Source organism: Dromiciops gliroides, chromosome 4, assembly GCF_019393635.1.
Source record: "Dromiciops gliroides isolate mDroGli1 chromosome 4, mDroGli1.pri, whole genome shotgun sequence".
Classification (NCBI taxonomy): Eukaryota; Metazoa; Chordata; class Mammalia; order Microbiotheria; family Microbiotheriidae; genus Dromiciops; species Dromiciops gliroides.
The window spans coordinates 443,973,230-443,991,283 of NC_057864.1; the positions used below are offsets into that span (position 1 = coordinate 443,973,230).

At 43.7% G+C, this 18,054-nt stretch overlaps 1 protein-coding gene across 2 annotated transcripts in view; it reads left to right on the forward strand.

Moving 5' to 3' along the window:
* VANGL1 (VANGL planar cell polarity protein 1) overlaps positions 1-18,054 on the forward strand; it is a 70,199-nt gene that overhangs the window by 30,855 nt on the left and 21,290 nt on the right. For both annotated transcript variants that reach the window (XM_044002636.1, XM_044002637.1), the window contains exon 4: positions 3,371-3,978. In XM_044002636.1, the coding sequence (XP_043858571.1) occupies positions 3,371-3,978 (608 nt within the window). The remainder of the gene's footprint in view (positions 1-3,370; positions 3,979-18,054) is intronic.

An 18,054-nucleotide genomic window follows, 5' to 3' on the forward strand; every position in this document is an offset into this window, starting at 1 on the left:
AATAGAACATAAATTTAGAGGGAGAAGGGACCTTAGAGTTCATTGAGGATCATGGGGGTTGGAATTGACCTCAGAGGTTATTTAGTCTAACTTTTTATTTTAAGAAGAAGATCATGAAGCCTTGAAAGTTTCTAGTGACTTGCCCAAGGTCACACAGGTAAGTGGAAGAGCTATAGTTTGAATTCAGGCCCATTAATTCCAAATCCAACATTCTTTCCATTATATCATGCTTCCTTTCTGAATACACATAGATGCTGGCCACTAGGCATACCTCAGGGAGTGGTCAAGGGCTCACTACTTTTCTCTCCTAAGTTGATTTACAAACAAGGTTACATAGTGGGTCCACTTAACATGGCTCAATTTTTTTTTAAAGCTCTGTAGGCCTTTTCCTCCCATCCCATAACTGTTAAATGACCCTGGGATTTTTGAGGACCACTCTCTAATTATAGATTTGGACCAGATTTTTTGGGGGGAGGTATCCACAACAGCCATAGATAACTAAGTTCCAGCAAGAACTGGGGTTCAAGGCATCTTCTGGTCCATTACAGGTCCTTGGCAATTATTCTGCAGGGCACTCAAGCATACAAGTATGTATGCTGGTGTGATTATCATTGAAGCACAAGCACACAGGACAACCTTTAGATAAATAGGAGATAATCTCAGAAGGAAGACTTTGTGATGAAGGACAACTGGGAAAGGCTTATTACAGGAGGTGAGACTCTAGCTGAGACCTGAAGGAAGACTGGTAGAAGGAATGAGGTGCGAGACCCTTCTGGACAAGGGACAAAGCCAATGAAAGTGCCTGGAGTCAGCAGTGGAGTGTCCTGTTGGTGGAACAGCAAGGAGGCCAGTGTTAGTAGATGGCAGAAGACATGGAGAAGAATAGAAAGGGAGGAAGGGACCAGTTTATGAAGGACTTTAAAAGCCAAACAGAAGAGTTTACATTTGATCCTGGAAGCAATAGAGAACCATTGATGTTCCTGACTAGGGGTGTAACATGGTCAGACCTGGACTTTAGGGAGATCAATGGACCAGAGTTGGAAGAGATGAGACAGGGAGATCAACCAGCTGGCTATTGCCATAGCCCAGATGTGAGGTGATGAGGGCATAAACTAGGAAGAGAGAAGGGGACGTATAGCAGTATTGTTACAAAAGCAGAAAGGAAAGGGCTTGGCAGTGGTTGGCTACGGGGGTGACAGTGAGAGAGAGTGAACAATCAAGGGGGACACCCGAATGCCAAGCCTGGGTGACGGTGAGGATGGTAATACTTTCAACAGTAAGAGGGAAATTAGGAAAAGAGGTGGGTTTGGGGGGAAGGTAATGAGTTCAGTTTTGGACAGGTTGAGTTTAAGATTTCTATGGGACATGTGGTTTGAAATATCTAGTAGGAAGTTTGAGATGTGAGCCTGGAGGTCAGCAGAGAGGTTATGGCTGGAAAGATGATGGTGAGAATTATCAGCATAGAGATGATAATTAAATTCATGGGAACTGATAAGATCTCCAAGTGAATAGAGAGAGGAGGAAGAGACCAGGAAGAGAGCCTTCAGAGACATACACAGTTTTCCAGGCTAATAGAGCAAAGGAGATTGAGAAGGAATGGTCAGAGTGGAGAAGGTAGTGTCATGCAAACTTAGAGAAAAGAGAGAATCCCTTGACAGTCTCAAAGGCTACAGAGAGCTCAAGAAGGATGAAGCCTGAGAAAAGGCCAGGAGATTTGGCAATGAAGAGATTAGCCAGCTGGTGTAATGGATAGTGTGGGATTGAGAATCAAGTAAGATTTATTCAAAATGGGGAAGCTAATAGCATCTACCTTCCGAGGTTGTTGTGAGGATAAAATGAGATAAAATTTGTAAAATGGTTTGCAAATATTAAAGTGCTATACAAATGTTATTTTATAAATATATAATTTATTCACATGTGATTTCCATAATTTATACATATACATAATATATATGTACATATAATATGTACTTATACACACACATAAACACATACATCCATGTAGCATTCAGTCTACCATTCTACTCTCTTCTGTCTCTGCACTTCCCACAGAAGTTGACAAATTGTTAGGTCAGGAAGGCATCCTCTCAGGGAAATAGGCATTTTGATAAAACCTCCAGAACACCAATTCCCTATCCATTGGGTGCTTTATGAATCAGGGGACAAGGAAGCCAGTCCAATCTACATAAAATAGGTGCTGCTTCTACCATACCGTAAGACAAAGAACTCACCCAGAGCACTTGTTTTCCATTCCCCTCCTCCCTTTATTATACCTACATAAGATTATAGCTTACAGGGCCTATTTATTCTTCTTCACAGAGAGTCCTAATGAGATTGCTCTCTGTAGTTTTATAGCTTCTGGAATATTGAAAGCTAACTGCAAGAATAGATAGATGCAAGGGAGAAGTGACAGCTTTGACATTGTGACTTGGGGGAAAACAACAGAAGAATTATAAAACTAGACACAAGAATTAAAAGTACAGTGGCCCAGGCCCATTTAGTATGGGGGAGAACTATCCCCGTATACCTTAATACCTATTGAAAAGCATCACTACATTAGAATAAGATAATTGGTATTAATTAGGAATATGGGCTAATAAGATTTAGAGATGAAAAGGACCTTAGATATCTTGTTGTCCAAAACCCTCTTTTTTCTGATTTGGCAACTCAGGGCCCCAAGAATTGAAGTGAATTGCCCAATGTCACATTTGCTTCTTCCCCTCCAAATCCAGCTAACTCTGAGTTATCAAGAAAATATTGTTATATTCACTATATTAATACCTCCCCTAAAATTTAGTGTTCAAAGAGGTCATTCTTTTTTTTTTAGAGGTCGTTTTTAATTACATAGCAAACACTCCTCCAATTCTCCCATGATAATGGATAAATGAAATCTCAAAAATATATTTCTGTATATTCTCTAAATGGCTCATTATATCTCCAAACACTTCCTAGCTATTACAAATGACACATTGCTAACTAATTTGTGATATAAGGGGGAAAATCATTAGCTCCAAAGTCAGAAGACTTGGGTTCAAATCAGATCCCTCTTCGGATACTTCATACCAGTCTGACTGAACACATAATTTCATTTCCCTGGACCTTAGTTTTCCTCATCTTTAAAATAGGAGATTTGGACTAGATGTCTTCCGAGGTCACTTCTAGCTCAGCAGAACGAATTAAGTTCCCAAGATGTAATGAGCTGCCTCAGAAGAGTAGACCTTTCTCCCTCACTAGGAGTCCTGAAACAGGGTCTAGGTGCCCTTCTGTTGGGGATGGGTTGGGTTCTGTGGCCTCTGAGGCGCTTGCCTGCTCCGAGGTTCAGTTGACGGTGGTTGATTGGTTCCCATTACCTCTTGTGTTCTGCCATTAGGATGACAACTGGGGAGAAACCACGACAGCCATCACCGGCACCTCCGAACACAGCATCTCCCAGGAGGACATTGCCAGGATCAGCAAGGACATGGAGGAGAGCGTTGGCCTGGATTGCAAACGCTACCTTGGCCTGACGGTGGCCGCGGTCTTGGGTCTTCTTGTTTTCCTCACCCCCATTGCCTTCATTCTCTTACCCCCGATTCTCTGGCGGGACGAGTTGGAACCGTGTGGCACAATATGCGAAGGGCTCTTCATCTCGGTGGCGTTTAAACTCCTCATCCTTCTCATCGGGACCTGGGCCCTCTTCTTCCGTCATCGGACGGTGGAAATGCCACGGATCTTTGTATTTCGGGCCCTCTTACTGGTCCTCATTTTTCTATTTGTGGTTTCCTATTGGCTTTTCTACGGCGTCCGCATCCTGGACTCTAGGGACCGAAATTACCAGGGCATCGTGCAATACGCGGTCTCCCTTGTGGACGCCCTTCTCTTCATCCATTACCTAGCAATCGTGCTGCTGGAACTCCGGCAGCTCCAGCCCATGTTCACCCTGAAAGTGGTCCGGTCAACGGATGGCGAGTCGCGCTTTTACAGTTTGGGAAACTTGAGGTAAGTTGAGAGATTCGGCAAATTAAATTTCGTGGCTTGCTAGAAAACAGCTGGTCTGCTTCTGATTTGATAAAACGGGATTCTGATGCCTGTCTTTTCTCGTCAGCTGAGTGATGGGGAGAGGAGGTGGCTGTTGAATCTCATTGGTGTTAGAGGTCAGGGGGTTACCCGTCGAACTTTTGCAGTAGGAAGTTATTCTCCAGAGTGGTAGTTAATAGAGTTTGGACTTGCTGCTTAAAGTGGGTCCAGGAATCATCTCAGACACGTTAGCCATCAGCTACTGAACCCTCTCTTAAGTGTCAGGTGCATGAGTGATAGCTGTTAGAGGTGGATATAACTGGCAGAAGTCACGTAGAAATGAGCGCAGAGCAGCACAGTCTGAGACGAAGGGGAGCAGCTGAGACGTGGAGCTAAAGCTGGCCAAGAATCCCTTCCTTTCACAGTGTACCCCAATGAGGGACCATCCATCCAACCTTTCCTCCAAAACCTCCTTCCAGTACTTTAGAGAAGTACTTGTTCAGGTAATGTGTGACAACTGCCAAGGTGCTCGGGCTTGGCAGAGGCACATGAAAGGCTAGAGTGACAACAGGTATCCAGAGACTCCTGTTTGGGAGCCAGGCACATGGCCAGGCCTCAAGCTGTAGCCAAGGTCGGCCGCCTCCCCGGAGAGCACATTTACATCAATTTTGTGACATCTTTTGATTCCTGGGGTCACTCTTGAACTCATGTTGCTTCAACTTATAACACTCTTTGAGGACTGGGCGGCCCAATGGAGAAGACCAAGGCACATTCTTAAAGAAAATGAAAAAAAAAAACTGTTACGTAGAAAAAAGAAGAAAGATTTTGTTTCATATTGCTCCAGGAGGTAAAATTAGGACTGACGGGTAGGAATTCCAGGAAGAACCTAAGAGTCGTTGGTAGTGGCAAGATGATAAATTTGTTCTTGTCTCCCAGACCCATTGGGCAGTATGGCTTTGTAAGAAATGGGAGGTAAGGCAGAGAGTGGGGGGAAGGCGGAAAGGGAAGGAGAGATCCTAGTCACAATAAAAAAAATACTGCCTTAGGAAGTTATTCCTGCTGTGTCCACAAGTGGAAATGCCAACAGCTTGGGAATTTCATCAAGCAGCCATGATGGGCAGTGGGCAAAACTATATGTAGAGGGCAGGATGGCAGCCAGGCATTTTTGAGCTCATGAAAGAATATTCATCTATTATTAATCATCCATTCATTCCCCTGCTTCCCAACGCCAAGTACCAACTCCTCAGCCTCCCCTTAAAAATGATTCATCTCAGGGATTCTGGCTTGTAGTAAAGCCCGCACTCTTGTGTCCTCCGCACAGCTCCGTGGAGAAATCTCCCTCCTTTTCTCATTCTGCTCCAATTGGATTTTCCTAAGCAGTCTCTCTTGTTTCCACATGGAAACCGTGGTGGAGTAGAATGGGTGGGTTAGAGAACAACTGTGTGGCAATCCGTCTCATCGGCCATCACTTCATCTGTCAGGGCATAGGCCTAAATCAGGGACAAGATAGGGTAGGTACCAGTGGAGGAGTTGGCCTGGAAAATCAGGGATGTTCCCTTGGGGCAGATGGAGGCTACATGGCCCACAAACCCAACACCGCAGGGGCTGGAAAAGCCACTAGACCAGAAAAAGGTCTTCTGAGAGTCTTGCAAAGTTCAGAAAGAAAAATAAAAAAGATTTAAATGTTTAAGCATTACATAAGAAAAAAAAAACATATGAAAGGAATCCAAGAGATAGATCCAGAATAGCACATCCTTTTTCTTTGTCCGGCCAAGCTAGAATCACAGGCCTCAGCATTTTATTTCAGGCTGCTCCTGTGGGACTGACCTCTTTTTATGCTTCAATTGCATAGCTAAGGTAACTTTTTTTTTTTTTCCCTGAACGATCTACAGCAGATTGTCCTGGCAGATCTTTTGGGGTTTTTTCGAGACTCGGTCTCTCCATCTTTCTTCAACTGGAAATCCAGCAACTGCTCATGATCCTGATGCCAGTGCCAGTTGGCACAGAAGTAGCTTCATTTTTCTGACCTGGGCTGATCTGTCCCCTTGGCAGCCTGGTGGCCTGGAGGCTCACTCTATGGGTGCCAGACTTGGATGCCTGATAGCCTTTAGTCTCACTGCAGCTCTAGTGATCCAGGGATCTGTAACATCAGGAACTATAGGCAGCCGGGTGCTACTGTGGACTGGAACACTGGGCCTGGAGTCAGTAAGGCACAAGTTCAAATCTTGCTGTTTCCTTGCCATATGACCCCAGAAAAGTCATCTTTCTCAAAGGCTTTGAGGATAGTTGACCCAGCTGGGTTCAGAGAGAAATTCTTCCCCTAAAGAATCACAGATATAGAACTGAAAGGTCATTTGCTCCAGCCTGCTCATTTTGCATGTAAGAAAACCGAGGCTCAGAGGTTCCTCAAGGTCACACAGGCAATTCAGGTCCTCTGAATCCAAATCTAGCATTCTTTCCGTAGTACCCTGGTACCTCCCTTGAAGATCCTTAATAATTCAGAAAGGTTAAGTGATGCTCATCATACTTTTTGTGTGTGTGTCTGTAAAGATTTCTAACTAAACTGATTAAACCGACCACAGATTTGATGCTTTTAAGGGCAGACTCTCAGCTCTCCAGAAAACTCAACTGTCCAGAACAATCCTTTTTCCAAATGCTCCGTAGAACTGCTGTAGCGAATTCAGTCATGCAGTTTTAGCCTTCTTTGACTTTCTGGGCATGACCAGTCTTTAAGTGGGGATTCTAGTGGTGCTTTACTCATTGAAGGATGACCATTTATAAAAAGATATGACCGTTGACTGCTAATTAAAAAAAAAAAAAAGCAAGCATTCTCAAAGAAGCTTCTTTTTTTTTTTTGGCGGGGCAATGAGGGTTAAGTGACTTGCCCAGGGTCACACAGCTAGTATGTGTCAGGTGTCTGAGGCCGGATTTGAACTCAGGTCCTCCTGACTCCAGGGCCGGTGCTCTATCCACTGTGCCACCTAGCTGCCCCCAAGAAGCTTCTTTTGAAAGTACTTTTCCAACAGTGGGAGTTTGATTGTGAGCTTTGTCCCAGCGGGTGTTCAGAAAGGGACATTTACGCTTCTTGGAGACCTCGGGCCCAGAAACAAGAGGAAACTTGTCAGTGAGCAGAATCCAACGGCAGTGGAAACAAAGCTGAGCTTGTCACCCCTTCAGCTCCCTTTTCTATCCTCCCCAGCTCTGGCCGAGACCTGACTTTTTTTCATGCGTGTACACTTTGGTTTTCAAATTAGAAACTTATGAAGCAGGCTCTCTGGGGAGCTTAAAGTTACTCTGACAATTTGGAGAGACCGCCAGCCGCTGACTGAACTTTTGAGACTGTTAGTTGATCCCCGTGCTAGGCATGCTGTAGAGGGGCTTTCTCTTTGGGATGACTTGAACTAGATGGCCTCTGGCCTTCCATGATCTTACTAAGTACCTTTAACTTGTCTAGCCCTCAGCTTCCCCATCTATAAGGCCAGGAAGGAGGCTATACTAGAAGACATCAGAGGCTCTTTCCAGTCCTAAGTCTGCAGTCCTAAATTTCTCGACTCTCCTATTGCTTAAATTGGAATGATAGCATTTCATCAATATCTTTCCACCCTCAATTTGCAACTCTGCCATAGGAAGAGGATAGTGCTTAAATTCAGACATACCTGTGTGACCCTGGGCAAGTCACTTAACCTTACTTGCCTCAATTTCTTCATCTGAGAAATGGACTGGAGAAAGAAATGGCAAACCACTCTAGTACCTTTGCCAAGAAAATCTCAAACGGGTCACGAAGAGTAAGCACAACAACAATTATATCCTTTCAAAGACGATCACTTTTTCATCCACTGGGACTCCTGTCCCTCGTCTCTTGGGCACACCCCCAAGACAACATTCTTTTTCTCTGTCTGTAAAGGAAGCTTGACAAAACAATGCTACATCTGCTGCTGAGGTCCCTTCTTTATGGCATTTCTCTTGGTGGGTGAGATCTGAGGCCTAGGTTCTGTCTCAGGGAGGATGAGGTTAAAGCCTTGGACTCGTGTGTTCTTCCTGTCCTAGACATTTTCCCCCAAATTAATCAAGGGCCAGCAGGATATTTTTAGGGGAGGGCGGTGAGCAGAGTGGGGAGGGTGTGCTCCAGCAAAAGATTTCCTTCTAATACTCTTCACCTCTTTAAAGTAAAGTGCTCATTATGCTGTGAACATTTGTGCTTGACTAGGGAGACAGAAGGACCAGTAGTTGTTGTACAAGTTTTTATTCATGTTATTTAAAACACAACGGACAGTGTAAAAGCTTAGATTCTCAGGCAGTGTGTGTGTTTACTTTTGTGGTTAATAGTAATCCAATATGGATATTTTGGTACCCCTCCCAAATATAAATAAAAGAATAAGGTACTGGGAGACCCCAAGATCAGCACACGTGTGAGGGATCAGAATCTAAATATATTTTGGATTTGAGGGATTATTAGGGAGGAAATGGAGCTGCCGTTAGTGGTTGGCTTCTGTGGTGTTTGTTAAAAGGGGCTTTGATGAGAGTGAAAGGTTCTGGACAGTGATCTTGTCTGTTTGGACAGCTGCCTCCTGGGCAGGGACCAGGAATGGCGACTTCCCTTCCTGACCTCCACTCATGGCCCTCACCTGATATGGAGGCTCTGACGTGGCCCCTTTGTGTTATGTTCACCTTAGAATGCAAGGGCCAATCATTAATGGAGGGGGAAAGTAGCCATTTTAACTAGAGCTGGTATGAACATCTGTCCAAAGAACTGATGAGAGGCTCGGAGGATAATAATCTAGTGTTTGTCATTGTGCCCTAGCCTAGACATTGTATTATATAACATGCTCTAATCCCTCAAAGAATACTTGTCTTCCTACCACCTTCAGCAATTGACTCAGGGTCTTCTTCATCTAATCATCCTTCGTTCCCAGCTGCTTTGTAATAGTCGTATTTGTGTCTGTCTAATATCCTTTCCTCATAGTTTTGCCATGATGACCCATGTTCAAAATCACCCATTCATAGGATTGTAGATTAGAGCAAGAAGGGATTATAGAGGTTGTTCAGTTTAACCCCCTAATTTTATAGATGAGGAGACTGAGTTGGAGAGGTGGTATGTTATTTTTGATTAACCCTTTCTATCTGCCTCACCACATTTAGTTAGCCATCATTTCCACTGACCCAACCCTCCCCTAGTTTGAACCCTTGTTAATTGAGCTCTCTTCCTCCTACAACACCCCTGCCATTTTTTAATGCGCAGTTTTGATCACAGCACTCTATCGTTCAAAAGTCATCAGTCACTCCCCATTATCTACCGTATAAAGTCTAACCCTGACATTCAGACTGGCTCCAACCTGTCTTTCTGACTCTTATCTAAAACACTACTTTATTTCCAGACCAGCTAAACTCGACTACTCATCCCCTGAATGTCCAATGTTTTCTTAACTCCCTGTTCATAGCCTTCCTTATGCCTGAATGAGGTATCCTTTCCTTCTCTCCCCGACCTCTCCTCCTCATCCTTTAAGGCCTAGTTCGGATGACATGTTCTTCATGAAGCCTTTACTAATGCATCTCCCCCGCCCGGCTAGCAAGTGACATTTTACTGGGCATTTGCTTTAATAATTTATTTATATTAGAGACAAATTTAAACTATGTTTCTAAAGATGCTAATATTTAGGCTTGATATCAAGGGAAAAAAACAAACTTCCTAATAGTTATGGCTTTCCAAAAGGAAAATAGTTTGCCCCTGGTGGTAATGGGTTCTTCTTCATTGGAGGTCTTTAAACAAAAACTAGATGGTACCTTGTCAGATATATTGTAGTGAGATTTTTTTCTTAGCCCACATAGGAATGTCTGTATGTGTGCATATATACACATATGCATATATTGTGTACACATGTGCACCTATATGTACACATGTATACATAGAGATATGTGACAACATGCATTCCTATATTTCATACATTCATATCTATGTGTATTTGTATATACACATAAAACAGACATAGCCCACTCCTCTCCAGGGCTACTTCCCAATTCTCACACACAACTCTCATTAGCAGGCCAGCTCCCAAGCAGGTTTCTAGTACTTCTTCTCATGAGCCCCTACTCATGTGTTTCACCTGAACAATTTGCCATGCAGACTTAGATTTTATAAAAGGTATTTATAGTAAGAACCATTTCTACAAAAGCATTTCCCCCTAAGCAGGGGGCATACTTTCCCCTTACACATAAAGTCCTTGGGGAAGGTAGGCTCAAACGAGGGCCACTGGTAGTATATATGTGTGGCACCCAACTACTGATTATTGACCATTTTTTCCTGCTTCATGGAGTCTTCATAGAGTTCCCCTTAAGAATAGTGCTTTTGGGGGGCAGCTAGGTGGCACAGTGGATAAAGCACCGGCCCTGGATTCAGGAGGACCTGAGTTCAAATCTGGCCTCAGACACTTGACACTTGCTAGCTGTGTGACCCTGGGCAAGTCACTTAACCCCCATTGCCCCGCAAAAAAAAGATAAAAAAAGAATAGTGCTTTTCTCAGTTCCAAGGATCTCATTCTCTCCTCTTAGAAGGAGGTCACTTTCCCTGAAGCAGAGACCTCCCTTGGGTAGTTGTCTATCAAGGGAGATCAAGCGAGAAAAATTTTAAAAATCAACTCTTCCTCACAAGTGATTCTCTCTCAGGGACTTGACTCATTCTCCTCTAACACTGGACTGCTTGATTCTGAATTAGCCTGCTCTTTTATACACACTAGGTCCAGGGGTAGGACGTGACTTTTTTCAGCCAATCACAGGATCTTTCCTGATGGCCATCATTTGTCTTTTCACCTAGTGTCCCCCAAAATCCCATAATCCTTTCAGATTAATTAAGGGTTTGTCTATACATTAGGATAAGGTTATAGGAAAATCCCTTAATATCCAGTTGGTTGGCTCTGTTGATCGATTCCATTTAAAGTGAACACAAATTATGTTGAGAATTAAATCCTCCCTTTAGAGAGAGAATCATCCTTCTCATCAAAAAACAACGGTAATCATTCCCTCTTTGATGTACTTGCTTTCCTTTGCTGTGATTTAGTTCAGCGAGTTAGAACTTTGGGGCAGCCGAGTTACTTTTTGGGGGCACCACAGAGTGGTCTGCAGAAGACAGTTGTTCATCCTTCCTTCTTGAAGAGCACCAGTGAATCAGGAAGGCGACATCTTGACTTGTCAGTGTATTGGATTTAAGTGAGGCAGGGCTGCACAAAGTCTCCTGAAGCCTGGACGCAGGGACGCGATTAGCCCAAGCTGACTTTGGTGAGAAAGCTCATACCTGTCTCAGGGAGAGAAAGGATCTTCGGTAGATGCTCCCAAATGGGAGAAGTCAGCCAGAATCCACCTGACAGCAGGACAGGGAAGAGAAATAACAGGAGAGACACAGCGGCAACAGCCAGATTAGCCATTCAGAAAGAAAAGGCCTTGTCAGTATTGTCAAGGAGAGCAGACACATGAATGTAGAACCAGCCTGCTGGATCGTGCAGTTGTACCCCAGGGGCTATTCAAACATCTGGCCGCTTCTACTGTGTTGTTTGCAGAGTCTAAAAGGAACCAGCATGGATGATAGCTGGAAACCATCCCCCACGCCCAGGTACCACCTCCTGTCCCCACCCCCAGCAGCTCAGGGTGAACACAATGAGGGAGGGTATCCCCCTGGGCCACCACCCAAGGTGGTGACACTTCTCCTGATGAAGACCTTATTTCCACTGATGTGTTTTATTGTCACAACCTTAGTTACCAGAGGTAGAAACACTTAAGTATGTTTACCAGGTGGCAGAGTGGGGAACAGCACCAGCTTTGGAAATAAAAGGACCGGGATTCAAATCCTAAAGCTCTGTCTGCCTCAGTTTCCTCCTTTGTAAAATGAATGGGTTGGACAAGATTACCTGATTTCCAAGAACCTTTCTAGCTCTAAATCAATCTTGAAAATAGATTCCAGAAAGTAGATCCCCCTTGGCCAGGTGGAAAGAAGGCTTTCTACTGCCTTGAAATTCGGGGTGGGGGAGGGATGTTGAGCTCAACAGTAGTTTCACATTGTAGGGCAGAGCTTCCTAACTTTGGGTCTGACAAGTTTTCATTTGGATACCTGCATTTTTACATAATTGCTTTCCTTTGTAATCCTCCCAATTTTATTTAATGCTTTTAAAAACATTCTCCTAAAATAGATTCCATAGACATCACCAAACTGACTGCCGAAAGGGAAGGGGGGAGGCGGGGCATGACACAAAAAGATCAAGAAGCTCTGGTGTAGGGTGTTAAAGGTTGCCCTTTGGATAGCCATGGAGAATCATGGCCCGGATTCTTCTCCACGGAGCCTCGGGGTGGCCTAGAAATGATTCGTGACCTATTGTGGTATTTGTGGATTTGGTCCAATCCTATCAGGTGTCATTAAAGGGCTAAAAATCGTCTCTCTTCATTAATGTTTGGTAACTGAATTACTGAGGCTCAGGGTGAGAAAGAGAATTATAAATGCTCTCATTTAGATAGCTTTTTAAGGTTTAGGAAGCACTTTATGCATATTTCATTGGATCTTGGCTTTAAAGCTGTAAGAAATTTTAGAGGCAATTTAGGCAACACCCTCATTTTACAGAGAAGAGAACCAAGCCCCAGAGAGTTAAGTGACTTACTTGAAGTCCCACAAGTAGCAAGGGGCAGAGGCAGGATTTGATACAAATTAATCAAGCGTTTAAAAGTGCTTACTATGTGCCAGACACCATACAAGACTGGAAGGAAGGGGAGGGGGCCAAGACAATAAAGAAGTGGTCCCTGCCTTTAAAGACCTTATATTCCATCCAGGGAAGCAACATATATACATATAACTATAAACCATATGTGTCTATATGTATATATTATGTATGTGTATATGTCTCTATATAGGCATATAAATGTGTGTATGTATATATGTATGTACGTATGTGCGTGTGTATAGCAGTACATTGTATGAATGAGGGTCTCGGCCTTTCCCAGTTCTCCCCCTCCCCCAGCTGCTAATGCATTCTCAGATTCCCTTCCCTCCACTCAGTAAATGTCTGGATTCACTGTGTTTACATCTGGTTTTCCCCATTAGTCTGTGAGCTACTTGAAGGTGGGAATTGTGTTTTTGCCTTTTCCCCCCACCTAAATCCCAGCTCTTAGCACAGAGCCTGGCAGAGAGCAAGCCCTTGACAAATGCCCGTTTGACTTGCTTTGACTTGCTATATGAATGTGAATTTATGACTGTTGTCGTATGAGTCTTGCCAATGCTAATCTTGCTTGGTACGATTTCCCCTTGTTATCTATCTCCCTTGACCTGCAGCTCAGCCCTTTCCAAGTTTAGAGTCTGTGAGCTTTTGTTTCCTGGCTTCCTTCCTTTTGGGCACCCACTAAAATAGATGAATTTTAGCTCTCAAAACAAGCCACGAGGATGGGGAGGAAAAGGAAAAACAAAACAAAACATTTTCCTGTCAGTTGGAAGAGGTTTGGAAGGGTCTGCAGAGAGAGCTCCTGACTTTTAAGGGGCCTCAGAGTGGAATGACAGGCTTGTCTGGGATTCCAGCTGCTCCTCTTCAGTCCTTTTCCCTTCTCCAGGCCCCCAGCCCTCCCACCACCCATCTCCTTCTAACTCATCTTATGACCCTTTATCTGGAGGTCAGGAGGGGGCTTCAAAGCACAGGCCAAAGGCATTTTATGGCTCCCGGGGCTGTATGAAGCAAAGAATTTGGCCCCTGAAGCTCCCGTGTGGCTGACTGGTCACACAAGCTCTAACTGGGATGGGCTTGGCCTCCTTAGCCATGGGGAATCTGACTTTCAGGCTTTCTTCTGCTTCCTGTGTGGCCCTTTAAAGATTTGGACCACGTGTAGCCTGGGGTCAATTCTGGGATGGGCCTGGGGGTTTTCCCAAGCTGGCTAGGGCTTTGTTACCAATTCCTCCCACCCTACCCCAACTGCAGGGAGGAAATTGTTCTCATTTTAAAGATGTCTGGATCCTATTGATTAAGGTTTACCCTTGTCTTCCACCCCCCAAGTTTTTTCTCTGTGTTGAGAAAGGAAATTGCCCCTTATCCAAACCAATTTGGGGGGGGGTTAACTGGAATGATTTGAAAGGAAAGAGCCCCAAGTGGTCTCAGTGCACCCCACCCCCACCTTTCAATTTTACATTTTTTTCTCTAGGGAGAAATTTTCATTATTTTTCTAAATAGGCAAATTTAAGCTTGTCAGGACAAAAGTAACTTCCTAACCATTAGAACTGTCCATATATGAAACAGACTGGGTATACTGGGGTTGGGGGGGCCTGGTATGGAAGGAGGGGAGTGGGTTCCCCACCCCCTTCCCCTCAAAGGTCTTCAAGCAGGGGTAAGATGATTACATCATGGGGGATATATGTGGTGTAGAGTGTCAAGACTACGTCAAATATGTTGTATTGGGGAATTTGGGGGGGTGTATAGGTTGAACTTAAATGGCCTTTGGGGTCCTTTTCAACTCCAAAATTCAGGAAATACATTGGCTTTCCAGTGATTTATTGTATGTACAACACTAGTTAGAACTGTATGCATCCACAAAAGGAAAATTGGAAGATACTGGGGCCCTGTACAATTTTTAAATGGGAAAAAAGAAAGATAAGTAAAACAATGCATTAGTTAGCAGTGGTCACAGACAATTCCAAACTGGAAGAAAAAAGTGCTTTAAGGGAAAGTAGTGGGTTCCCCGACCTTGAGGTCTTCAAGCCAAGACTGATGATCATTTGTTGGAGATGTTGTTGTAGAGACATTAGATTCAATGGGCCATGAGATCAGTTCCAAATCTGGGGACTGTAATGGATATGCAGATATGGTTTTTGGGTGTTTTACCAATTTATACATAAGCACACATCACCCAACACCATGGAGCCACTCTAATTCAGCTCATGGTGATTCTGGAAGGGAGAAAGTAGAGACTGTTCCCACATACACCTAATCCAGCTTGGGGAGCTGACCCTCAGGGCACCCTGGTGGCTTCTAGGGAAAGGGAAGCCTCATTGGCAACCACACCCTGGATGAACAGGAAAGGAGGTAGATGTCAGTTATCTTTACTAGCTGTCTGCTTCTTAGGTTATCATTTTACTGCAGATTTTGTGTCCTCTTGGCTTCCAGAATCCATTTCCAAAAAGTCCCAAGGAAGCCAAGATATTGTCCCGGTTTACTCTTTTTTAAAAGTTTGACTTAGCTCTCACTGGGAAAGAAGAGGTCTTTCCAGCTATTGCCCATCTTTATTTACTTTTCTTCAAGTTCCAGTGTAGTCATTACTGGCCCTGTTATCTCAGGCTTGAATAAACTGTCATCTCAAACATGGTGGCTTTCAGCCTAACATTTAATTAAAAAACAGGAGGTGTCAGCAGGGATTTGTAGCCAGTGCTCGGAGGAGTAGTCATTTGTGGTACTTGGGAGTTATATTTGGTTTTCACTGGGCTAGTCCTCAGATTTATGTTGCCACCCATGGTCCATCTGGCCTTAACCAACCTCAACTTTCCTTCTCTCCCCTCTCCACATACAAGGCCAAGTCTTCTCTAACAAAGACGCACATCCAGGCAGAAATAACAACCTTTGTTGATTCTTCTTGGGGGCAAGCAGTAGTCAGGTAAACAGACATGGCGGCCAACTGGCCCCCCGAAGGGGGAGTTTACAAAAAAAAAAAAAAGCTAAATAGATTCATTTTGGATCCTGGACTTTGGAGCTTTCCCCAATGCTTCATTTACAAGGTCAAAGTCCTTATCTCATCCCAAGCACACATCTCTTAAAGAAGGCTAGATAGAGTGTCAAGGAATTCATTAGTAAGAGCACACTGAGGTCTCTTTATAGAACCTCTCATTGTTTTACCAACCTACTGTCATCCAGAAAAGAGAAGAAGATTTGTGGGGAAGAGACATGGGTGCTGTCTTTAACTATTTCATATAGTGAAAGATTTGATTTAGAAAACAGATTAGATTTATTCTGTGGACCAAGAGATGGAAATGTTTAGGTTTCGGTTCAGTTTAAGGAATAATTTCTTAAGGAAGAATTAGAGTGATACAAAAATGAAATAGCCCGTCTTATAAGGGAGCATATGCTCAGTTATTAAGAGAATTCTTAGGCTTCTAGAATGCTATAACTGGGAGAGAAGAAACGTGAGATGTGCAAATTTAGAGACATCTCCACTCCAAATGTTCACATGGACTCTTTGTGGTTGGGCACAATATGAGCTTGTGAGCTCATATTGGTTTGATCAGCTACAGTCGGACACACTGTACCTTGACCCCGACATTTGGGAATGTCATTTTGTGTCATGTTGGTCCTCTTCAAAAACAAAGGACAACAACCATCTGGAAGAGACATTAGAGATTGTCTTTTTTCATATTTTACAGGTGTTTTCTCATTTTATAAATTGAGGAAACTAAATGGAGAAACCATTTGTTCAGGGTTCCACACCTAGACAGTGGAAAAAGCAATGGCATTGGGACCAGAGGTGGCAGGTTCTAATCCCACCCCTGTTACTATTCTGGTGACCTTGGGCAAGTTATTTAACCTCTCTAGGCCTCAGATTGATCATCTGTAAAGTGAGGGAGGTTGATCTTAATGGTCTGTAAGGTTCCTTCTGGCTCGCAATCTGATCCATTGATAATAGTGGCTGGTAATGAGCAACAGAGTTGTACCAGAATGAAGGTCTTTTGACTCCTGGTCTATTTAACACTATAAAGTAAACTTTAAAAATGTAAACACCTCTTGGAGAAAGAACCAGATCAGTTTCCACTTTCATGGATAGGCTGGAGAGGTACTTGTCAGGGAGGTGGGATTGATTCATGCTCTGGGCAGCCTAGGACTAGAGGAATTCTGAACTCCTAACACTGAAATTCTGTGATACAAAGTACTATCATATCTACCTCTGTCTGCCGGCCCACTTAACCCTCTGACCTAGCTGCTCTTATGAGTCTTGCCAGCACTTGAGAATCACCTTTAACCTTTTTATCTGTCCAAATACCTGTCCTCTCACTTTTGACTTTAAAACTCTGTCTGTGCTTTGATGCCCACCCACCCCATCCATTTCCTCTCATCTGATGCCTCACCTTGGGGGAGTGGATGCGGAACTAGCTTGAGGCCCATGAAGAATAGCATCTCAATGCTTTAGTCAACTAAGACCAGAAGTTGAAAAAAATCCCAAGCCTTATTTGAGAGATGAAGGAAAGAAACATTTATTAAGTGCCTACTATGTGCCGGGAACTATGTTACAAACTTTATAAATATTCTCTCATTTGATGCCCATAACCACCCTGGGATAAGTTCTTTACACAGATTTAGTCTCTGTCACCATCTCCATCCCATTCCTTCTATCTTGTTCAACCTTGCCATTTCCAATTCCAGTTTGGGATGGGTCTCAGGAATGGATAGTTATTGATTCTTGGCTCAGGAGCCCAACTATGTCTCTGAGAGCACACATGGCAGACCCAAGAGGTCAGTGCTTTTTGGAGGCAAGGACTGTTTCATTTTTGTCTCTCTATCCCTAACTCATATCACATAATGTTGTTTCAGTCATGTCTGACTCTTCATGACCCCATTTGGGGTTTTCTTGGCAATGATACTAGAGTGGTTTGCCATTTTCTTCTCTAGCTCATTTCACAAATGAGGAAAGTGAGGCAAACAGGATGAAGTGACTTGCCCAGGGTCACAAAGCTAGTAAGAACCTAAGGTCAGATTTAAACTCAGGTCTTCCTGACTCCAGGTCCAGTGCTCTATCCACTGCACCACCTAACTGCCCTAGCACATAATGACAACTTACTAAGTGCTTGCTGTACTCCTGGCCATTTTCCAATCATACCATCTGTACTCTGCCCTCTTCCTCTTCCCACTCAGACTCTTTTCTGGAATCCTTGGCTCTTACAAGTGAACCTTTGCCTTATCTTGTCCAGAACCAGGCTACCACATCACTTACAGCCATTTATGAACTGTGTTGTCATGTGTGTACGCTTCCTCCAACCCCCAACTTGCTTTTCAACTCAGACTCTCCCATAAGGGCCAGATTGCTTCTTTTTCCTCTGCGATGAAGATAATACAGTAGTAACAT